Source organism: Salminus brasiliensis, chromosome 22 (assembly GCF_030463535.1).
Source record: "Salminus brasiliensis chromosome 22, fSalBra1.hap2, whole genome shotgun sequence".
Lineage (NCBI taxonomy): Eukaryota > Metazoa > Chordata > Actinopteri > Characiformes > Bryconidae > Salminus > Salminus brasiliensis.
In genome coordinates this window covers 9,836,767-9,862,053 of record NC_132899.1, presented here as the reverse complement: position 1 = coordinate 9,862,053, position 25,287 = coordinate 9,836,767, and the positions used below count along the sequence as shown (strand labels likewise).

General features: G+C 40.9%; 1 protein-coding gene across 5 annotated transcripts in view; it reads left to right on the top strand.

Annotated features, from left to right (window-relative positions):
* Nucleotides 1-23,676, top strand: part of ablim2 (actin binding LIM protein family, member 2) — a 96,443-nt gene extending 72,767 nt beyond the window's left edge. For 3 of the 5 annotated variants that reach the window (XM_072667986.1, XM_072667987.1, XM_072667985.1), the window contains 6 exons: nucleotides 3,756-3,857; nucleotides 7,163-7,216; nucleotides 8,458-8,501; nucleotides 9,200-9,305; nucleotides 11,473-11,531; nucleotides 14,372-15,088. In XM_072667986.1, the coding sequence (XP_072524087.1) occupies nucleotides 3,756-3,857; nucleotides 7,163-7,216; nucleotides 8,458-8,501; nucleotides 9,200-9,305; nucleotides 11,473-11,531; nucleotides 14,372-14,491 (485 nt within the window). In that variant the 3' untranslated portion in view covers nucleotides 14,492-15,088. Of the gene's footprint in view, nucleotides 1-3,755; nucleotides 3,858-7,162; nucleotides 7,217-8,457; nucleotides 8,502-9,199; nucleotides 9,306-11,472; nucleotides 11,532-14,371; nucleotides 15,089-15,231; nucleotides 15,240-15,406; nucleotides 15,488-19,088 lie in introns of those variants that run through there. The other 2 variants (XM_072667990.1, XM_072667988.1) reach the window with 2 other exon arrangements.
* Nucleotides 23,677-25,287: the final 1,611 nt, after the last annotated feature.

Genomic DNA, 25,287 nt, shown 5'->3' with positions numbered 1-25,287 from the left:
AAAGTCTGTTTTAACATCCTGCCCAGTGATGTTGCATGGATACCATGTGTATATTGACTATATTTCAGCAGTAATTGTAATTGCTCACTTAAACATGTAGGTAAAAAAGTTAAAGGTGGATGAAATATGTATTGATGTGCAATTGTGATTATTTGTGCTCATCAATGTTGTGCTATGTTGCAGTGGTACATAAATATGTTGGACTGCATCTGATCTGGAAAATAACTGCCTGTTCTGACATTGATCTCATTGACTGTTTTTTTCCTTCATTGTCGTCCATCCTAGAGTGATGTGTTTCATTGAATCACTTGTTGTTTAGCTATTCTTTCAGCTGATGTTTTCGATTACAGTGAATACCAGCTGAGAACTGTGAGTCTTCGCCTATGGGGGAACTCAAATTACCTCATCTGAAACACACTTCTGAGCAGTGTGGTCAGAGAGGGACTATGTAATCAGTTGAGGAGATCTGGGAAAAGGATCACTCAGTGAGCTCCACCAACGTTGTAACACCAGGAATTTAAGTTAAGCCACAAATGTAAACGTTGATACGTGCAGACTCACCACTCCAGATGCACAGAGCTTTTACTGAGGGATATATAAAGTTTATGAAGACTAGGCCTCAATCTGTTGGGCAAGTTGATACGTATATGGCTGTGAGTAACCTTGACAGTCATTGGTTACTCATGTCGTCTCTTGAATGCAATGGGAGGAGATGAAGATGACTGGGAAAGAGAGAGGCCTTAAAAACTATGTATGATCTTGTCTCTGCGGTTTCTCCAGGAGAAGAAGAAAGAGTGGGAAAATGAACTTCTCAGTAGTAGATTAAAGAGGGCAGTGAAGGAACTGTAATTTGGGGTCTGGGTGCCAGTTGCAGTGGTACCCACTTTGGCCTCGCTTGATTCCAGGCTTAACCACCTTTTAACACAGCGTGAAAGTGAGCTGTGTGTGTTTGGTATGTTTTGTTTTTGTTATAGTTGTTATAGACCCTTTATTGGGTGAGGAGCCACATACAGTAACTGGATAATAGGTTCTCGCTCACATTCTGAAAGCTAGTCAGGCTCACCCTGCTGTTTTGAAATTGATCATTCCCATCCCAAGAGCTGATTGTCTAAGCTGTAAAATACATACCATATAAGATGGATCCTTACTTACTGATTAGTGCTGTAAGAATGGGGTTTACTAAATAGCATAAAAATGCTTTACCAGTAAGTGAACATGGATACTGAGTCATTATCGGCTGTTAAAATTCTCAAAATTTGCATAAAGCATATTAGCAGTATTAATCATTGCCTAACTGAGGCTGAAATTGGCTTCTTATTTGTGCCGTACACGTGGATATGACTGTGCTTTTGAAAACTGCATTAGGCAAGAACGGCAAATACAGTATGGAACTTAACTAGACTTTTATCTACTTCTACTTACTACCACTTTTATCATTCTTGGCCAGTTTCATCATTCAGTACTTTTGCTATATGATGAGCAACAGGCTCAGCAGGAGTGTGTTAAGTCTGATAAGTTAATTACCAGACACTGGTAACATTTTCTTATAAATTCAGATAGAGGCAGTTGTGACAGATCTATAATGATCTATGCAGTCATTGGTTGGAGCACAGGAGGTACTATCACTGTTACTCTCACGTGATGTTCAAGCTGTAGAAATCTGTTTTTAGGTTCAGGTTCATGAGAACCCTGTATTCACGCCATGAACATAACATTATAAAATTATTAAAAGTAATCCGCACATTCTACAGAGGCCAGTTTTGCTTGCTAATATAGCTATAACAAAACCCTACTGCTCAAGAACATAATTTTCTCAAAGGTCAAAGGCAAATGTCATATTTTCTCATGATTAAAATACAAAATAAAGCAATAATCACAGAAAATGAATTGAAATGCTGTATCATGATATTAAGTTTTGTGAGCTGATCCAGTGCTTTACTGGGTCTAGTGGTTACAAAGGCATTGCTGGGCATTCTAGTGCCCTCAAAGTCATTGTTGAACATCTCCTAAAGAATAAACTTGGCTACTTTAATTTTGCTGACACAGATGTGTAAATGCACACACAAATCGCTTGTGTAGTCCCTGTAGAGAAGTATTGCCAATAGAATAACAAATAAACATGAACCTACTGGCACCATGCCTAAAGCCAGGCATGGGTTAGATGGTATAAAGCCCTCCATTGAGCTGTCTTGATTGTGCTCCACCCAGTACTTTTGGGATGAGTTTGGGAGTTGAGGTGGGGTGGTGATCATCCAACATCCTGACCTCACTAATGCTCTTGTTTCTTAATTCTATCAAATCCTCCATCAAAAGCAATGTTCCAAAATCTAGTGAAAAGCCTTCTTTCCTGGACAGCAGGAGACACTCTTTTTTTTAATCCACTTGATTTTTGAAGAAACAATAAATGAGCAGGTGTCCCAATACTTTTGTCCATATAGTTTATATATTTTTTAAGGGATCCAGATAACTAAAAGCCATACATAAACTAGAAAGGCTACAAAGCCTGTACAGAGAGAATTATGACGCACATACAGTGTTAACGAGATCCAGAGATAAGAAGAAACGTGTCTTAGCACTCACAAGTACGTGGGGTGAATATTAAATTCTCCAAATATCCTTCCCAGCAAGTTTATGACTAATGGAGCCTGGAGCACAAGAAGCAAAGCTTCCCTCTCCATGTGGAGCTCAGAGCTTGATTTGTGTGTGGTTGCTGTACCAGGGACTAGCTGACCTCCTCCAGATGTGTGGAGGAGTTCCTTCCTCCGGTCGAGTGGCCATTTACTAACTGCATTTTCTAGTTTTTGTGTGCATGTGTGTATGGAGTGCAAATGTGCATATCAGTACAGTGTATACTGCACACGGTGTGTGTCCGGGTGTGTGTGTGTGTGTGTGTGTGTGTGTGTGTGTGTGAGCTAATTCTTCATGGTCATACGACATCAGACTTCACATGCTTTAAAGTGTACGTGCTTTCTCTCTCTCTCTCTCTCTCTCTCTCTCTCTCTCTCTCTCTCTCTCTCTCTCTCTCTCTTTCTCTCTATCTTCCTCTCTCTTTCTCTTTCTCTCTCTCTCTCTCTCTCTCTCTCGTAGTCGCTCTCTCTTTCTTGAATCTGATTTGTTTTGCAAGAAATGAATATATAAACACAGTCACACAAAAACCTTGTATCTCCATTTTTGCCGGTTTTCACTTTTTGACATAATCTGAATCTGGCCGTTCTTCTTTACTTTGGGACTAAACTCCACAATGAATGGACCAATCAAATGATTTTGGAATCAGATCTTTTTTCATAGACTTCTATTGACAGTTAAGAAAGTTTTTCCTCCTCCTGTAAAGTTGCCGTTTTTGAGATACAAGGTTTTTGTCCGCACGCAACAATATGTAGATGACTCTTTGACTCTTTGGTCATCTTAGTACTAAGTTAGTACTTAGTACTAGTTACTTCATGATCCAGCCTGCTAATGGCACAGTGCACTCTTCAAGTCTGCGGTCTCTCTCTCTATATATAGAACTGATGAACCTAATCTGTGCTGATCTCGCAGAAACAGAACTAAGCTTCTAGGACCATGTGAGAAATATGATGAGTGTAACACACATAGACCTCAGGCGTTATGGTGCACCTTGCTGTTAGTTTGTTGGGTCATGAGGAGTCGCTTTATTAAAGCTTTGAGAACAAATTCAGCATAACTCTGCTCTCTGTCACCCCCACCCCCCTCCCCATCCCTTGTTCAATTCTCTGCTCTTGGCTTCACCCATGGAGGGAGTGAAAGTGGACGCAGTACCCCCAGCCTCTCCACCTACTCTGATGGCAAATCTCCCTCTTCTACATATGTGGCTGCCCCTAAGCATTTCCACATACCAGGTAGGCCTGCTTTGCTTCTGCACTGGGACCCACTAAAGGTTGCTGATATTGAGAGAATTTTATTTTCATTGATTTTTACCTGTGATTATTATCTGTGTTTGACTCTGGTAGGATGTGCACACTCTCGCTTTGGAATTTATTATAGTTCATCACACCTAATGTATGTAATGTAACCACAGTTAAGATGATCAAATTGAATAAATGAAGCCACTTTTTCTACACTGCAAACATAGCATTCCTGTTTGACTCCAAACCATCCATATTAATAGTGACCAGAGAGTGGCTGGTCATGTGCTGCCCTCTCCTTCAAATGCAGCTTTTAAAGCCATACCTTCAGCAGACTGTGCTGGACAGTGTGCGCAGATGTGGATACATCTAGGAGCTGATAGAAGGCCTCCACTGTAACTAGAACCAATGAGCTGTGTGAACAAGAGTGAAGGCTACAACTGTGGAGGATTTGGAATGATTGACTGTTTATTTGATATATACCATCTATGCTGGTACAAAACCCAATATCTCCAAAATGGCAACTTAACAGAAGAGTGGAATGTAAGGTCATTTTGGAGCATTTATATTAGTCCATTCAGCATTTTGGTCCATGACAGTTTTTTAATTTGTCTGTCAATTGTTCCTTTTTCTCCCAATTTGGTACTGCCAATTAACCCACCCATTCCCCCCTAGCTCTTTCACTACTCCCGACACTTTAGGAGGGTAAGGACTTAACACACGCCTCTTTTCAAACTGCTGATCTATGATGTATGATCTATGCAGTCATTGGTTGGAGCATACAGTCACGGTTACTCTCACTGGACGTCAGTAATAAAAATTTAAACTGTGTTCAAGCTGTAGAAATCTGTTTTTAGGTTCAGGTTCATGAGAACCCTGTTTTCACGCCATGAACATAACATTATAGAATTATTAAAAGCAATGCGCACATTGCAAGGCCTGTTTTGCTTACTTAATATAGCTATGACACAACCCCGCTGCTCAAGAACGTATTTCTCTAAGGTCAAAGACAAATGTCATATTTTCTCATGATTAAAAATGCAAAATAAAACAATAATCACAGAAAATGTATTGAAAAGTTTTATCACGATATTGAGTTTGGTGAGTGTTTTTAAACCGCTATGCACTTATAAAGATGGATCCCATTGTCTTTGTAAATTGAATGCTGGTGAAGTTCAGAATCTTAATGAAAGCTGTTAACGTAGATTATAAGAAGAAATTTCTTCTTAAGAACGGTTGGTGAATAAGGCCCAATGATTTGGGCGAAGGACCAAGCCTCAAACTCATCCTTAAGCCGCATATATACCCACGTTTCTCAATTCAACTCTGCGTCGAACAAACTTCACAGCCACCTCCACCCCTTCTCCTCCCTTTCTTCTATCAATCACTACTCCAACGGAGGGGCCCGGCTTCACGCAATGATCACAGGAAAGCCGACATGGCCACAGGAAAGCCGACGTGGCCACAGGAAAGCCGACATGGCCACTATGCCAATAATTAAATAATAGCACACAGGGAAACCCAAACAACTAGATCAATGGAGTTAGACATTAATGGAATTTAATGACAGGATGGGCTATCCAATCAGTTATTTTGGTGCTATGCAGTTTCTACAGTTGTTTACAGTCTCTCTATTTTTGGTCATTTCAGATTATTTGCTAGTTCCGACCATGTCATTAGCTTATGATGATTTGGGAGAAGACTGTAAGAGAGGGGAGAGAACCCGAGGGAATTTTGGGCTGGAGGTTGGGTGGCTTCTGCATTGGTAGCAGGCCAGTTATGTTATGATATGTGGTGCCAAAAATCATAGATGGCAGGGTTAAGAGGGAGGGGACGGGGAGGGTAAGGGTAGTGCAGACTTGTTGTAAACACCTAAACAAGGTAGGGATGGAATTGGTAAGATGTTAGGTTAGGGAGAAGGGGCTTCAGGCACGTTCCTCCTTCCAAAACTCAGTTATTTCATAACTCCACTATTTATAATACAGGCAGTTGCCCAGTGTTTTAGAAGTACTTATGAAATCCACAGTATCCTCAGAAAATAGGTCATTATGCAGTTCATCATGATAGTGCTAACATATCGTCATATTACTCACCCCTAACAACTCCCTTTAGACCTGTTGCACTGTAATAATATTTATTCAGACACGCTTGTCTGCTTCTTTTGATTCTTATGAAAAGTTTCTGCCAAGTCCACTGCCGATGTCTCATGCACAGAATTGCTGGTGACAGGATTGTATGAAGTCTGGGCTGTCAGCTGTGTCTCTACAGTCATTTCATAATTTGTCCTGATATTCTGCATTTATGGTTCACTGCTGCAAGCCAAAGACATCCAAAATCATATTGTTCATATTCAGAACAAAGCTGTCACTGTCACTGCGCCTAGCCTGCTGCCAGCTGTACTTGGACCCCTATAAAATGAACTAAGCATATTGAACATGGATTTAATACATTTCAACCCATTATACTTATTGTTCTTTTTTCCCCCTATTTTTATAGAGCCTTTTGTTTCCATTGCTGGCAGATGCTGAAACAGAGCTGAAAATGACCTGCATGTGTTGCATTAAATGCGTCATTTTTCCTAAAGAGAGCTCCACTTAATCTATGGCAGTTGTTTGGAAGCCATTGAGGTTAAGAAGCAAAGTGAGGTTAGGATGATTTAAACGGGCCAGTGACACAAACATGCTGTGTCAATTAATAAGGATGAAGCAATGGTGTTATTCCAGTTGCCCCCATTTATCTCCCAGTTTTCCTCCTGGCTAGGCCCGGTTTTTGATGATTATATGGTGTTTTCAGTGCTGTGATCTTTGGGGTGTTCTAAATCACAGATAAATGATAATTGCATAAAAGATTTATCATCGGTTCCTTGTTTACACTGCCTTGGTGTTTAGCAGCCTAATTGGACTGGCATTAGTCGACCCCCATTGTCTTGAAAAGTCCTTATTTGGAGTAGTTGAAAATTGCAGGTTCGGAATCAAAGTCCAACCGAGACAAAGGCACAAACTGTTGATTGTTGCATGCTAATCATGACCATTTCTACATAACGAGGAGGAGTCCGAAATGCCAAATCTGATACAGCAACAGATGTTCTGCACTGCAGAAACCTTCTGCCTCGGCCTTTGCAGCCCTCTCCTGCTGCCCGACTCCATCCTTAAGTAACTTCTAACTCATGCTTCTTCACTCATGGTTGTTGTTTTTTTGGCTTGTTTTCTTCCTTTCTTCTTTATCTCTCTGTCTTTCTTTCTTTCTTGCTGTCCCTATCATCTCTGCTTCTATCATGCTCTCTCTGTGTTCCATTCCAGATACTAAAGCCAAAGATAATATCTATAGAAAGCCCCCTATCTACAAACAGCATGGTACAGTTCAATCTCCGTGGAAAACCATGACTCTTTGCATGCTCTGTGGCATGATGCCATTTCTTATGGTATCCTGTTGCCTTGGCACCCTGTAGCCTTTGACCCTTTTGATCCCTTTCCTTTTTGGCTCTGGTGTTTCCATCTCAGACTTTGCAGTATTGACCCTAAATCTCTAACCACGTGCTAAACAGCAATGATCTAATATGAACTAGACTAATAAAAAAAGGTGCACGTATTTGTCACTGTACAGTGTACACTGTACAGCGAAATGTGTCCTCTGCATTTAACCCATCTGGTAGTGAACACACACTCACACATGTGTTAGGAGCAGTGAGTACACACACACACCCAGAGCGGTGGACAGCCAACTCCAGCGCCTGGGGAGCAGAGAGGGTAAAGGGCCTTGCTCAAGGGCCCAACAGTGGCAGCTTGCCGAGCCCGGGAATCGAACCCACAACCCTGTTATCGATATCCCGGCGCTCTAACCGCTGAGCCTAATGAACTTCTACTCTGACTTCATGGACAAAAACTAATCTCTATGGATTCTAAGATTTCTGTCAATCTGTAGAGCTATAATACTGCAAGTGTGTGTGTGTGTGTGGGATGCATATGCCTTAACTGGCTGTGTAACAGTGCAGTTTGATTGCCTTTGGGTTTTTCCTGGTACTGCTATGGGTTCTGGCACATAATCCAAAAGGTCTGACATGGAAACAAGCAGTGAATCTGTGTGCTTTTAGCCTCTCTTTGTTTATTCATATCATCTGATTTGATTGTGGTCATGTGACTCTGGCATTGAACTGTATTTCATTTTGTGTGTGTAACTCATCGTGCTGTATTTGGCTTGTCAGTGGAAGACATCTGTGTAGTTCATGGTGACTGTTGTAAGACTGTTGTGTTGCGTAACACACTGTGGTTGATTGATAAGAGCCATCTGATGCACATTTTGTTTATTTAATTTAAAACGTTTTATTTATTTATAATTTTTCCCACGTTTTCCTTGGGTGTGTTTTGTCACTCTTCTAATATGCTTGTTGGCTCTGAAGGTAACATTGTGTTCTCTTACTGTTCTGTGACTGGTGGAAATTGTGAGTGTAGGTGATATTCTTTAGGTTCTTAAGGTTTTCACACGTTTCTTGTGGTGTATTGTGCAGCACCTTGCATGTGTACCTTTGGTGTTGTCTTTTTACTGGTCTTGTCAGGTGGAATTGTTGTTGAATTTTTATTCTCGAACTTCTTTACAGCTTCCAGAACATCTTGGCAAGATGGAGAGGACTCAGATAGAAAGGTGACCGTGCAAGTCTTGTGAACGCAACCATCTATTTATCCATCTATCCATCTATTCATCCATCCTTCCATCCTTCCATCCATTCATCTGTCCACCCACCCATTCATCCATCTATCCATCAATCAATCCTATCCACCTATTCATTAATGTATTCTTCCATCCATTTATCCATCCTCCCATATATTCATCCACCCATCCATTCATCCATCCATCAATCCATTTATCCGTCCACCCACCCATTCATCTGTCATCCATACATCCTTTCATCCATCCAACCGTAAATCCACCCATCCATCTATTCTCCCATCCTAGCCATTCATCCATCCTTCCATTTATCCATTCTTCCACCCATCCATTCATCCATCCATGCACCCATTCATCTGTCATCTATTTATCCATCCCATCCATTCTTTTATCCATTCATCCATTCACAAATCCATTCATCCATCCTCCCATCCATTCATCCACCAATCCATCCACCTATCCATTCATCCATCCTCCCAGCTATTCATCTATTCTTCATCCATCCATCCATTGATCCATCCATTTTTGTGTATTACTGTAGTCAGTAACTTCATTCAGTCTTTCATCTTGCCATCAGATGTCCCACATACATTAGTCTAATCTGTCTAGGTGTCTATAAAGGGATTGTCCAAATAATCAATCACACTCTTACTGGTTTTTGGATGTGTCTTTAGACCAGAACTAGTTGGACGATTCTAAAGAGTGAGATTGATGGACAGTCACCAGACATTGACCCCAGGACCTCCACCCACAGCCTTCCCACAGACATTTCTCAACCGAGTGAGTAATCAAACAATAAGCCTTCCCTTCAGAGCCATTTCTACTTAGAACTCAAGAGCTTTACTGCCATTTTTCTGTAATGTTCACACATAATCATAAAACCATTTATAGATTTTGTTGTGTATTTAATTACATTTACAGTCCTTTTGCATTTAGTTTCACTTCTGCGTTTCCAGTTGTGTTTGTCTCACAGCTTGAACAAACAAAAATAACTCAGATCATCAAATTTATAACCCCAAATAAAAAATCTCCCCTTACTAATCAACACTCTTTAACAAGCTATCAGTGAGAAATGATTAATATAACAGTACAACTTAAAGAACTGTGCAAAAGCCAGAGACCACTTTTCATTTCTTTATTTTCCCATCACAACAGCTATTAAGTAACAGTTATTTAAACTAAATCTTAATATCTTAATATCAGATATTTGAACATCTACAGTGTTCACCTTTTACCCTTTTTACAGTTTCCAACCTGTTTAGGAGACACTGTTTCTGAAATATGAGGGTTTTTTTAATAGATTTTTCTGAGTTCAGTTATAAATGTTTGAGTATTTTCTGCTTCTCATTATCCAAGTCATCCCAAACACATTCAGTTATGTGCAGATCTGGGGTGGTCAGTCCATTGTTTTGAGAACTCCAGCAGCTTCTTGGTTTGATTTGCAAATGTTCTTTGACTGTTTGCTTTCTCAGTGCGTCTCTCTGCGCCTTTTCAGACCCACAGTTAGATGATCCCCACCCCACTTCATCCCTAACTCCCCCCCAAACTCATCTCAAAAGTGTTGGATGGAGCACCATCATTCCAGAGAACACTGTTCCACTGCTGCACAGCTCAATGCTGGGGGTCTTTATACCCTGCTAGCCCACGCCTGGCATTAGACATGGTGGCAGTATGTTCATGTTTATCTGATCAAGGGAGTTTTATTCAATTGGCAGGACTTCCCGTTTGCACATCTGTGTCAGCAATGGATGCAACTTAAAGTAGCTGAATGCATTCATTAAAGGGGCTATATTGACTTGGAATTAAACAAATGAATGATGCTCGTTGACTTCAGCTGTACTGTACTTTTTATCATCAGTGGTGATGCTGTAGCCACCACTTCTAGGGATTAACCTGACTCCACCATTAGCCAGTCAGAAAGGTCCCTGCTCTTTGAATAGGCTGCCTCAGTTTAACGATACAGTGCTCCATATGAATTAGTGACAGCAAGCAGTATTTCAACTTTAGCACAGAACCATTACATTTGTTACGCTGTGCTCCTGGGTCATCAATGTAATTCAGCTGACTGTCTATCATTATATTTGTGCTGGAAGTAATCTGAGGTTTTCCACTGCTCTGGGAAGGGTTTTGTAAAAGCTTCTTAGCCAAAGGGTTGTTATTAAATGGTAGAGCGAGCATTACACTGAACACTCTCTCTACCAATTAAGATGATCTATACACTACAATACCAGTTAAGATGATCTTAATGCTCAAAATAAATGTTCTTTGGATGGTTCTTTGAGCGATACCGTAGAAGAACCCCTTTTGAGTTCATTAAGAACCATAGTTGTAATGGAGATGTATAAAGAGTCTGAAGAACCTTCATTTTATTAAAAGGTTCTTTATCAAGTTAAAGAATGGCCAACTCAAGCTGGTCAAGCTGGTTAATTGTGTTGACCAGCTTAACTCTTGACCAGCATACAGTATGTTTTTGTTGGAGTATGATTGTTTAGCTGGTCTATAAGCATGACCAAGCTAGACAACCAGTATGACCAAACGTGACCATGCTGGCTGACCAGCATGACCAAGCTAGCCGACCAGCATTGCCAAACTGGTCATGACCAACATGACCAGTAAGACCAAGCTGGTCAACCACCATGACCAGCTAGATCAAAATGAAATAAAACATACACCAAGCTGGTCAGGAGCTTGTTAATCAGGTAGCTTGCCAACATACCTCCGGGCCATTGTGGTAGCACGTTTGATTGGAGCACTGAGTCACTCTGATTAGTCGCTGAGCCTCATCAGACCAGCTTAAACCAATCTGAAACCAGCAACCAGCAAAGGTTTACTCAGACATGTCTACAGACGTGGTTCTTTAAGAGGACCTTTGTTTTAAGATGGTTTTGGAAGCCTGCACGCTGAACTGTAGCTCTGATTCAGTTGTTTATTCTGCTGTCTGTTGCAGATTTTCCCTACAACAAGTCTGCTTCTCTGCCGGGATATGGACGAAACGGCATCTACAAGGTAAACTACATTTACATTTACATTACATTTATGGCATTTAGCTGATGCTCTTATCCAGAGCAACTTACAAGGTAATGACTTACAAGGTAATGCCCAGAAGGCACTGATCCTTGGAAAGTTTCTGCCTTGCTTAGTTCTGATGTCCAGTCTGGCTTTCTATTCCTTTGCTTTGAAATCCAAACTTTGTTTGTTGACTGATGTCATCATTAAGGCACCTTAAAAGACGCGTGAAATAAATAAAGTCTCCAAGGAGCAAACAAGCCTGCTCTTTAAAGTGACAGGAACACAGACTGTTGTGCAGTCAACATAGTGTTAGGAGTCCTGCCCAAGGACTCTTATTGATGTAGCACCACACAGTCACCCACACAGACCAGGAATTGAACCCCAGTCTCCCACATGGTGTGGTAGCTCACTGGCAGGTAGTGGTGTTATCTGTTTCGCCACACCAACTACATTACAGTACATTTCACAAAGTCTCCAAGGTGCAAACAAGCCTGCTCTTTAAAGTGACAGGAACACAGACTGTTCTGCAGTAACTGAGGTGACACCTATTCAACCTCTACATCTGTCTGCAATCTCCCTCTCTCTCTTTTTGTGTACTGGGTGTAACATCTGTGGTCACGTACGTTGTCTCTGGCTGCCTCTTTGTGCATCAGTGAGGAGGAATCTCGTTTGATTCTGGTTTGGTTTGACAGGCCCAGCTGGGAGGAAGGGGAGGAAATTGCTAATCGCACATATGGATCATGATTCATTCACTGTAGCTCAATTAGTTTAAGGATTTAGTCTTAGCTGTATCGTACTGTATCTGTGTGTACTGTCTGACTCTTATCCACACACTGGTTTGATTTGATATCTGGCTGTCTTATAGAAGACAGAGGTCATGGGTGCATCCAGATTAAAGGGGAAATAAGGTTGGCCTGTCGCAGTAGTGGTCTGCTTAGGGAGCCAATGAGTCTTTATTGCCTTTATTTGAGGTCACTGGTACCAGTATGTCTGAACAATGAATCTGAAGTTGTTTGGCAGTTGTTGTAGCCTAATGGGTGATACCACTACCTTCCCTGTGGCACAGTCATTGGGAAAGGCTCCTAATATTACATTCACCTAGCTGTGTAACATGATTCAGCTAAAGTCGCTCTGGATGGGCATCAGACTTTGCCTTCTGCACAGTCTGCAAGTGGTTCTGTTGGACCACTTGCATTACCAGAGTGTAAATGTCTGTCTCTCTTACACTAGGTGGCAGTACTGTGCACACATTCTTACCCACTAAAGCAGTGGTCCTCAACTACCCCTGCCCTGATTTCCTTTCTTTAAATACACCTGACTCAACTCACAAGTCTTCAGTTCCACTTTTTGTTCTTGCCCAGACAACGATGCCTTCCCCTTTTAAATTCTGGTTCCTCTCAGTGAATGGCATTCATGCTGTTATTTGGGCAGCACAGTATTGATGCAGTAGTAAAGACCATGCTGTGATTACATTGCAATACATAGTGTTTGTGATATGCCTCACAGTGTAGTGCAATTCTTTACATTTCTTTGATCACTTTGATCACTACAGGTTGCAAATTGCTGTCTTCTACTTCTACTAGATAATACAGCGTGGTGTACATACACAATGGTAGATGATGATTAATAATAACAGTAATAATAATAATAATAATAATAATAATAACAGTAATAAAGTGCACATACAAACTAAAGATGAAGACATTTGGGACCTCCACTAATCGACACATCCACAAAGATTTTATGCACTTCCATGATGAATCTCATTCTCCAGCTCCTCCACTTGCAGAGTGGGCAGAAGGCATTGATCCTTGGAAAGTTTCTGCCTTGCATAGTTCCGATGTCCAGCCTCACTTTCTATTCAGGACACATTCCTTTGCTTTGAAATCCAAACTTTGTTTGTTGACTGGTGTCATAATTAAGGCACCTTAAAAGACATGTGAAAAATGTAATAATAATAAAAATTGATTTTACATTTATGACATTTGGCTGATGCTCTTAGCAGGGTAATCGAACCTGTGCTTTACCAACTGCTATAATTATAAAGATTGATATATAATTTTTTTAAAGCAATATATCTAGATTTTTATAAAATGTACATTTATAATAAATTTAATAATAATAATTATTATTATTAGTAGTAGTATTGTTATTATTATTATAACAACACATTATAATAATGCACCTTTTATAAAGGTTGATATATTGCTTAATTAAAATTTTTATACACCCTTTGACAAAATCAGTAATACTAAATCGGCAATACAGACGAGAAAGAAGTTATACTTTGTGCAGTCCGAGTCTTCCACTGCTTGTTTGTTAGACTCCAGGACCTGGATTTCTATGAAGCCGCTGAACGTGGAAATATTGCACTAACAGCAGAGACCATAACTTTTGCCCCAGCCAATCAGTAACATTCCTCATTCTACTAATTAATGTCTTGGTTGACGAAACTTTCCTGATTGGCTGAGTCAGGTGATACACTGTCTTAGCAACATAAGCTTGGAGCCGTTTGGGCCTCCTGTGAATAAAACTGTGTCCCGCTGATTGACACTTTTAACCAAGCAGGCACAAAAGCGCAGTGTGTGAAACAGAAAGCTAGCCCTGGAGCGGTATGTGTAGGCATGTACAGCAGCAACCCAACCCAAACATTACAGCCCTTCATAACATTCATAACATTAAACTCTAACCTTTCACCTCAGGAAATGAAAGAGAAACATCAGCAGCCCTAACAGAAGATTTTTACTGAGACCTTCTTGGCACACTCAAGGCATTGAAGGAGCCAGAAGATCACTTTCTTTCTCTCTGATTAGATTTTTTTTCTCTGCCTTTCTTAGACGGCTGATCTTGGAGAAGATGACCATGACTCCAACTGGGGAGCAATGAGAGGTAAAATATGTGTGTTTGCACATGTGTTTATGTGTGTTGTTTTTGGCACTGTCTATTCCCCCCTGTAGCTCATCATCCATAAATAAATTAGCAGTTACAGGACAGATGTAGTTTATTAAAGGTGCCCTGGAATAGAAAACTGTATTTACTTTGGCATGGTTGAATAATGAGAGTTGGGTACGTGGAAGTGACAAACCATTATCCTTACAACACTGTTGTCTCTTCATGAAAAAGAAAATCCAGCATTTAATAAAACAGAGCTGTAAAACAGGACATTACAAATTCCCCAAACTGTCAGTCTTGGCTTACTGCCCACTACTGAAAGTCTTTCAAGGCTTCATGTGGTGGCTGTTTTGGGAGAATATGAGAACAAGGCTAAAAAGGCAAAACGTTAGGGCTAGAGGATCAGAGAAGGGTGAAGCGTCGACCCAGAGGGATCAGGGTATTTGCTTGGGGAAGCTGGTGAAGCAAGCAGGTGTTAGGCTAAAAGCTAACCCAGCTGACCAGTTACAGTCTATTTAGATAGCTAAACACACACCATACTGGGCACAGAGAGGACAGTAACACTATCAGGTAAGGCTCGGAATAATTGCAAAAAATTATTACAATGTTCTTGTCACTGTGCTAAGCTATGCTAGGCTGACGCTGTTACTTTAAAACTAACCAGTAACCATCTACCTCTAGTAAACCACCATTTAAAACCATCAGAGCAGAGACTGTCATTTTCTTTACGAATCCACTTTACGAACTATTCATTATTTCTTTTTCCTGTTTTCCCTCTCCGCTGTTTTTCCATCTCCTTGTTCAGAGTATAAGGTAAGTTTATATCTAATATAATCAGGTTGATTTCTATGCAGTTTATGAAACAGTGTTGTCATTATATTTGACCTCATGTTAGCATACAGATGTACAATTCTTTTCATGTGGACTGGTCAGTGTATATGTGTGTATATGGTGTGTATTATGTGTTCGTATGTTTGTAGGTATACCCCTATGATATGCTTGCTGTGACTCACAGAGTCAGGGTGAAGTTGCCGCGTGATGTGGACCGCACTCGGCTAGAGGTAATGTCTCTCTCAGGCCCTCTGAATCACTAAAGGTTATGTCATCCTGACCAATGAGAAGAGATGTCGTTTACATATAATCAGTGTGAAAAGCACAGCAACAAAATCAGCCTGTTGAAGAATTTGATACCGGTTGTCATTGGTACATTAAATTACGCAACCGGTGGATCTTAAGCGGGCAGGTTAAAATATGGTGAGCTTCTCTGGGATCTGATTGATATTTGCCTTTATTATTTGCATCCTTGTATCATCATATGTCTTGATTAGGCACGCCACCACATTTACCACCACTGAGCAGCAGTACGAAAGAATTTTTAGAATCAATCGGACTCTAAGTGGAATGTAAATGACATCTATAATGGACCATCCAAGTGACACCCATGATTCAACTTCCACATTTAACCCATCTATGGCAGTGAACACACCTCAGTGCACAAGGAGCAATTGGGGTTTAATGTCTTGCTCAAAGGCACCTTAGCCATGGACGCTGGTCCTGGGGATCAAACCAACAACCTTCTGATCCCAAGCCCACTTCTCTAACCTTTAGGCCACAGCTGCTTTAGGACCTCCTCTTGGCTTCACCAAAACACACCAACAATATTTTCTGAGTTGATTTTGTTCCATTTCCTTTATCCACATTACTGATTATCTCAAGTGCTTGTCCAGTTCTAAGATCCAGAGATCTGTGGAGCTATTTTTGCTGTAGAGCACGAAATTATAATTATTTCCACATTAATGTGTAACTGGGTCACTCTGAGGTAAAAATCTTCCGTTTTTGGCTCTGACTGTGGCGGAGGGTTTTGTGCTAGTGTGTGTGTTGGTGCATGTATATATGTTTGTTATTATATATAGGTATGTTATGTTTTCACACATTTTCAGAGCCAAAATGTTATTATGTAGCAGCCCCATGGAAAACAGGAGGAACCTGCCTTGTCAGCACAAGCAACATAGTCCTGACTTTGAAAAATGCTCAAACCATTCGTTTAGTTATGTGGTTAGCGTGAGGATTGGGGTTTGGCTTAACATACAGATAGTTATGCACACACATACAGTGCAAATACACATACACTATATGTCCAACTGTGTATATGTGTAAATGTTTGTGGAGACCCCTTCTAATTAAATGCATAGAGCTACTTTAACTTCCACCCATAGCTGACACATGTGTGCAAATGCAAGTACAAATACATTTATGCGTGTGTGTCTGTTTGTTGTATGTGTTAATGGCTGGTCTCCACTGGACATCTGCAGTTATTTCCCCCCACAGTTACCCATAATATTCCCTGAGGGTTTTCAGGATGTTTTGACAGTGTTATCAGTGAGTGTGATTGGGGGGACAGAGGGGATGTGGCTGACTTGCTGTAACCTCAGACTAAATTATGAGCTTTTATCAACCCCACTCTCTAACTCTGTGCTTGGGATGTCTGTGGCGCATCGTTATCTGTGGCGTATGTGTGTTGTGTTCACTTGCGTACTCGTACGACTGCTCTGGTTCGGACCGGCCTTGGTTGCACAATTTATTTTCATTGTGTGTGAGGGAGTGTAGTCAGCCTCTCCTGGGAGATGCTTACAACACCCCAGCAATAAAATGTATTACAAAAGTCTGGTGATTTCAGCAGTTTCATCTTTCCAGAGGGCCATAAAAGCCATGCGCATCTGCGAGTGTTATTCTACCACACACAAGTAGGTCTGAGCTAATAAAGATTTATGCAAATCCACAGAGGAATGCCTTAAGTCGCGCTCACGCCCCGTAAACCTGAAACCGTGCCCTAAGCTGCTACAGTTCTTACACTACCTCAGGCACACAGGCCCTGCATGTGTGTCATAACTCAGCAGCTTTAGTTGGGCTATATGGTCGTAATTATTGTCATTACTTTGTCATCTGTTCCACTCTTTAATCCAGGAAGGGATTTTGCTGCATGCAGATGATGTTAGCAGAGCAAACACTTGGCACTTAGAGCCAGCGGACTGCTCCCTAGATTGGTTCTGATTAGGCTTTGATTACCCTTCAACAGCATGTTGTTTTAGGCATTCACAGTCTACTGAAAGCAGCTCTGCTCATGTGATAAGTTCAGCTGTACGGCCACTGTAATGGTTTTCATAACACTTACTGTAATGATGTCAAATAACCAAGGGAATTTCAAATCCATAGGCTAGGGATGTCCCAATCAGGTTATAATGCCCCCGATCCGAATCTCCTCATGCTGAGTATCAGCCGAATGATGAATGATGCAGTCACACAGTTTAGATAGGAGGAGCTGCTGATTAATATGTTTAGTAAAATCCATTTATTTGTTGTTGCAGTTTCTATAAGACCGTTTTATAGTGTTTAATATTCAGTCTGACTCTTCTCCCTGACCAATCAGCTCCCAGCTCCTTTAAACTTCGGTCTAATCACTTCCTGTGTGTGTGTCGTGGTACACACTCTGGACTGATATCTGTGGTTGTTGGTCTACTGGTGTAAAATAACTGTTTTTTAGTGAGGTAAAGGTGCTGTGATTTCTATAGCTAGCGTGCATGTATTAGCATTAGCATTAGCCACTCGGTTTTGAATGTTTAATGTGTGCGTTTCTCCCGCCGGTAAAACCAGATGGCGCTCTGAACACTGGTTGAAACAAACATTAGAACATTAGGATTAGGCCAATACTTGAGCCAATAAATCAGCCCTGATCCCAATCCACTAGATATTATTTGTATAGAACAGGGGTCACCAATCATAGCCGGTGTGTCTACATGTTTTTAGTCCAATCAGGCAGAAGCATACACATTTACACAGTTTCTAAGACTTCAAACAGTTGATCAGATATTAGAGATGAACCCTGCATTATATCAGCTCTTGTAAAAGTGAAGGTTTCTGTATATTATTGGTTAATTTTAGTGATTAGCAGATTGGGCTTATGTTAGGACACAATACATGGCAATTTCATGTTGTAATAATAAAGTTCCTTAAATTGAATGTGTAATGACTGTCTGCCGTATTTGGACTCGTAGCCATCTACCTAGGCTTAAATAAGTTAGCTAGCAGGCTAAACACCACAGAACAGACCGAGATCCAAATAACTGAGGCTCAAATCACACGTTTAGGGGATAAAGCCTCTTCTTGAGAGCACAAAGTAGAATGAATGGTCTTAGGTGGGTTTTATCTGGTTCATCCAGGTTTCCAGGAATTCAGCATCGATGGCCTTGTTTTGTTTCCCCAACTTTTCATCATCAATCAGTGAGCACCCACAGTGGCTCTCTTAAATGTACATGGGGGAATAAGCTTATTTGGCCATTGATTAGATAGACACCCAATAGAAATGCAATACATCAAAGAGGTTGTAACTTTGAAATACTGTCCTGATTTTGAGATTCCAGTCAGAGTATACAGTTTTAATGTCATACCATCCAAGGCTAATGTGTTTTGTTCTGTATATCAACAAATGTTCACACAATCGTTTGTAAGTATAGTTTGGTATGCCAGCGACAATAATAAGCAGGTTATTAGTAAGCTAATGTTTCAGCCACCTCATTGTCTGATTTCATGGCAAGATTATGATCTGAATAGTAGCCAATAAGAAAATGAATGTGTCCGTTCATTTATCCTTTCCCTCTCTTTCAGAGGCACTTGTCACCAGAGGAGTTCTACCAGGTGTTTGGGATGACCATTGAACAGTTTGACCGCTTGGCTTTGTGGAAGAAAAACGACCTAAAGAAAAAAGCACGCTTGTTCTAAACCCCCAAAGCGAACTGCTCTACTCATCTGGCCTACATATATGGAGGGATGAGGGAAGGAATGAAATATATATGCACTTCCATTCGGCTGCATACCTGCTGTCATCCCATCTCACGCTGAAGAAGAGAGGAGCGTGCTGGACGCTGCCACTTTTGCAGCCACAGTGTTAGCCACCCAGCTTTGTGTCTGTGTGTTTGAATGTTTTTGAATGTTGTTCTACCGGGGGAGGGAGAACGCGTATGGACTGAGTACATCTCTCCTCCTCCTCTCTTGGGCTGTCTCTTCTTTATTGCTTATCTTTGTGATATCTGCATTCTCGGGTCTAGAAAATAAGCCACTTTCTCTACGTTTTTATACCTTTGAGAAACATGCCTGCCCTGCTCTGTGTGTGAGTCTGTTCTAGTGCTCGGTTGCTCTGTTTATTGTCCTCTTTTTAATGACATTAGGTTCTTTGCTGTGTAGGAAAAAAGTGATGAATTGAATTTATCTGAATCGGATGTGTGCGTTATTACCACTTGAACAAAACAGGAATTTTCCATCAACACTATTTTGTCTTACTTTTCTCTTACTTTTGGCAATAATTGTGTTGATGGCATATTTTATTCAAGTGGAAACTGTGTACACATTTGAATCACACACTGTAAAATGACTGGTTTTAACTAAGGTATGTTTTAAGCACTAAAAATAAGTGTTTTAACTAAATGTAACTGATATTGTTTAAACTAACTAAGTACGTAACTAAGTACGTAATGTGTAATGTGGCTGCCTGGCGTTTTGAGCTTCTAACGCAGAACAATAATCAGTAGGTGACCTTGTGTAACATATTACATGAAGTTCAATTTAATCTTTTAAGTTTTAAGGCAGCCAGGGTCATTATTTTACAGTGTGCTCTCAGAAAGGAAGGTACTGAATGCTATGACTTTCAAGGTTCAAGCTTTGTAACTGGGGTAGCTATACCCCATATTTAATATCAGCTCCAGTGGCCGTATAGGAGCACTGCGTAGTTCTATAATTACTGTAGTCCATCTCTTCATACTCTGTAAGCCTTCTTTTACCCTGTTTAACAATGCTCAGGTCCCTACAGAACCACCACAGAGCAGGTCTTATTTTTGTGGTGGGTCATTCTCAACTGCAGTGGCACTGACATGGTGGTGGTGTGTTAGTGTGTGTTGTGCTGGTATGAAACACTGTGTCTGTCCACTCACTGTCCATTCTATTACTAATGTCCCTTCACCTTGTATTTGTAAAGTCTGGAGACAGAAGCTCATCCTCTAGTCCTTCCATCTGCGCTCACAGGTAGGTGGACTATTCTGAGTCCAGCAGGGACGCTTAGGTGTTTAAACACTCCAGCAGCACTGCTGTGTCTGATTCACTTATATCAGTGCAACACACACTAACACACCACCACCATGTCAGTATCACTGCAGTGCTGAGAATGACCCACCACCCAAATAATAGCTGTAGACCCGTGGGGGCCTGACCACTGAAGAACAGGGTAATAAGGAGAAATCACAAAGATGTACATTGTTTGTACCTTGAGAGACACAAATGTGCCTATGTAGTACCCTTCCTCTGAGAGAGAGTGTTTGTGTGTGTGTGTGTGTGTAAATTCAAGGCATCAATGTTTTTTATCTGTATTTGTGTGTCAGATGTCTTTTTCCATACTCCTCTTCCTCCATCTGTTCCTGTTATCTTCATCTTGTCAGCGGTCCTCTCATTTTTGCTTGCCCCTCTGCTTCCTCGACACATGACTCAGTTACAGCTTGGTGTGTGATACTTATCATGCTATGGAGCTCACTGGAAGCTCATTCACTCCACTGGGGCTTTCAGCATGGATGAGCCAAAGACTCTGCCTTGACCAGCCAGAGCAACATGTCAACCACGTTTAGGTCAACACAATGAAGCACCTTATACCGCGTTCAGTCTGCCTGCTTTGCCGTCGCTCCCTTTGCTAACGAGCGGAACATGCCTCAGCTTTCGAGTGTCCTCACTGTGAGAATTGAAATGGAATCGACATCAACATCCTTGCGAATCAATAATAAGCTAAATGTGTTCTTTCATGCATTAATATTGCAAAATTATTTAATACAGATCCATATTAGCGAACATTATTGCGACACTGTAGCCTTTCTGATTACTTTACATTTAGCAGATACTGAACATGCACTTAGAACATAGCTCCTCAGAATATTTTTCTACTCTACTTTTGTCTCCTGAAAAGCTCATGAAACACTTTAAACACTTTGCATACGATTGCAGTGCGGTGGCTTTAGCATGGAGACATGCCAAGGTTGTAGCATTTAGCCGAGCCAAGCTACGCAGCACTTGTAACGCATGTGGTTCGGTGATGCTTCACTGGAAACCAGATACAGTTGTGTTTCGCTTCCTCTGGTTTTGAATAAATATGTGTGTACATACGATATCTATAAAAATACCTGGAGCAGTTGCTGTGCCACTTTGCTGGCGTGCTCTGTCCGCAGTTGAAATTCTATAAATCGTAACGAGTTAAAACGGAATTGTACTCTACTATCTCCTCATATATGGGTGGTTTGATTTTGCTTTGCATTATGAACCTGTTTTACTGTAGCCGTCATCACTTATCACGTTAAACGTTTTATGTGTGAAACAGACTTTTCCACTCATTTATCATGTCACAGAAAATGCGTTGGCAACCTATTTAGTAAGACCTGAAGACATTCATGCATTTGTCTCACAAATGTTGTAAATGGGATGTTAAATTGTAGTTTAAGGCACAGAAACTAGCATATAAAGCAGCAATGCCTGTAGACAGAATCTTATCAGATACTAAAAGCCAGGGTTCTTCAGTTCAGGTCCTGGAGGAGGCCCCTCAAGGACAATTTGGTGCTTTCCTTGCTCAAACACACTTACCTAACCAGGCAATTCACAGATACGTCAAATCAGGTGTGTTTGAGAAGGGAAATCACTCAACACTGCTGGACATGGGGCCCTTCAGAACTGGGGGAGGCCACTTAGGCTCATTGGTTTACTTATTAAAAATAAAGGTACTTCACATGGTTCTTTGAGTGATGCCATAGAAGAACCAACTTTGGTTCCAAATGGAACCATGTTTGCAATGAACAGGTGTGAGAGTGTGAAGAACCTCTAAAAGGCCTTAAACATGTTCTTTTGGATCCAAAGATGGTTCTTCTATGGCATTGCTCAAAGAACCACTTGAAGCACCTTTATTTTAAATAAGCAAACCAATGGCAAAGAACCATTTGAGCAATGCCATATCTTCACCAGTACCTTCTATATCGTTTTCAATATCATAAAGCCTCTTGGTTTTAATATATTTTACTGTGCAGCAAGGCAATACACTATCCACTACATATCTTTGACGTTACATTACTGTTGAATGTGCACAAACAGTTGTTGCAAGCAGCATAGATATTATATATACTGTCAGTGTGTGTGTTCACATTTTTCATGCAGTCAAATCTGGGCCTCGCCAGCCATGCCAAAGTTCCCCACTCTCATCTTAGGGCATATCTCTCAGTTTAAGTGTATTTTAGTGTATTTGAATGTGTGCACATGCATTCGCATGCATAACGGGAAAAGGCGTATCCCAATGGACCATGCTGGGTTGGGTTGCATGGGAATTCTGCTTCTGTTTCCTTGTTCCAGGGTTACATTCGCAACCAGCGTTTGGTCTTATTTGAACAGCTGTAGCCTCTTGTGTTTGTGTGTGCGTCTCTGGGAGCCTGTGTCGGTCGATCAAGCTAGATATGTCGAGGGCAGATCTCCAGGCTGCCTCATTTTTGTTCCCTCCTTAATAAAACGGTGAAAATCAGGACCGGACTTGACCCACGGCCGATCGGCTTATAGATCTGCTTGCTTTGGTCGAGTCAGTGTTTTATGATACTGTGGTTTGCTTTTCAATTCGTTTGACTGTCAACCATCCAGTGATGTAGTCATCTTTTTTATTTTTTTTTGTGATTGAAATCTTGATGTGAAAAAATCAAGGAAAGGTCTGTTTGAGTGTGTGAAAGTAAGACATTGGAGAATTGCCTAAATGAACTGTGATCAGGGATTTGGATGAATCACGGCCACATTACTGATTATGGTTCATGCCTTGGAGTGAGGTTTAGCCAAACTGTGTTTTTTATTTGTAAGTTTGGGACTTTTTTTCTTTCCTTTATGAAAAAGTACTTGTTTTGAGATACTCATTGAATGTAACACAAAAGAGACACTAAGTTGCCAACCTGTAGAGTTCTGTTGGATTTGTTTTTTTTGTGCTGTGTATGAACTAACAACTGCATATCCACACATACAACTTTAGGCCAATGCTGTCATTTTGGTGTAGTTGTGACTGAGCAAAAGTGACAGATTTGGATAAATATGAAGGTTTAAAACTATATGGTTACCAAGCCTTTGTGGCTTTTCCTCTTCATTCGCTTTGCTGGTTTGCAAAAAGTACTGATGTTCATCTTTCAATAAATGTTTCATTCAGCTATTTCATCCCAGGTGCTTTTTTTCAAAGAACGATTATGCATAGATAAGTCTAAATACTTATGGACACCTCTTCTACTGAATGCATTTAACTACTTTGCTACGTTTCACCCATTTCTAACATACAGATGTGCAAATGCACAGCTTATACTACAATACTACAATACTACAGCTTCTCTGTATAGTATTGCCAATAGGATGGGAATCTCTGGAGCATATAAACATGAACCTGTTGGCACCATGCCTAAAACCAGGCGTGGACTAAAGGCTGTGGAACAGTGGAACTGTGTTTTTTGGAATCATGGTGATGCTCCATCCAATATTTCTGGGATGAGTTGGGGAGTTGAGGATGAGATGGGGACGGTGATCATCCAACACCCTGGCCTCAATCAAATCCTCACAGCAATGTTCCAAAATCTAATAGAATGCCTTTACTGGACAGAGGCGACAATTATGGCTAAATTCCTCCTTTGAGACGCTTTGCTAGGCCTTCCTGCAGCCACGTTCAATCAGTTGCAGTTGGTTTGTGGCTCTTTCTGCTTCAGTTGTGTCTTCAGTAAGCAGAAAGCTGCTCAGTTGGGTTGAGATCTGGTGACTGACTCTGCCATATAAGGCCATTCCATTCCTTTGGCTTAAGATGCTCCTGGGTTGCTGTTGCAGTGTGTTTTGGGTCATTATTCATCTATACCAGGGGTAGGCAAGAGGAGCCGCAGTCCATCACAGTTTTTAGAGCAGATTTCCCTGCTCTAACAGGCCTTCAAAACCTGACAATAAAAGGGGAGGTTGAGTCAGGTTTGCTTGAGCAGGAAAAGAACAAACCTGTGCAGGAATCCAGCCTTTCTATACTGTGAAGTACAATCCAGTTCATTTGCAGCATTTGACTAAATGTCAGCAGAAGGTCTAGCTCTGTACACTTCAGAATTCATCCTGCTTTTCCTTTCAGCAGTCAAATCATCAGTAAACACCAGTGACCCAGTTCCATTAGCAGCCATACATGCCTGTGCTATGCCTGTGCTAGTGCCTCCATCATGTTTGACAGATTTCAATCATAAAGCCTTCCTTTTCTTCTCCATACGCAAATTAATCCTGGTTTCATCTGTGCAAAGAATCTTGTTCCAGATCTGTTCTTTTCAGATGGTTTCTGCAAGTCTAATCTAGTGGTCTGTTCCTGAGTGTCACCATTGGTTTGCATCCTGTACTTGACTTTGGCCACGCCTCTTTCTTCACTACTCAGTCTTTTTGTTGTCTTTATTTTTGGTTTGTTTTTTAAGACATTACAACAACAACACCTCTTTGGGCTGCATATTGAGAGTTTCAATGAACGGCTTAGTGCTAAGTGCAAATTCAACTTTCCGAATAAACTTCAGACCTGTGTTCTCCGTAAGGAAGGGAGGGGTCAAGCCACACCTGGTCATGAAACTGCTTATCAGTCAACTGTCCAATTACTTTTCAGCCTGTGGAGATGGTGTTACTGTAAAACAACGACGTATGTAAATGTAAAATGGAGTACCAGGTATACAAGGATTTTCTCCTGGTTCAGGTGTCAAACATTCTAATCAAATCCAATAAAACGACTATAGAAAAAGATATCCTGTAAAATCATAAAATACAAACA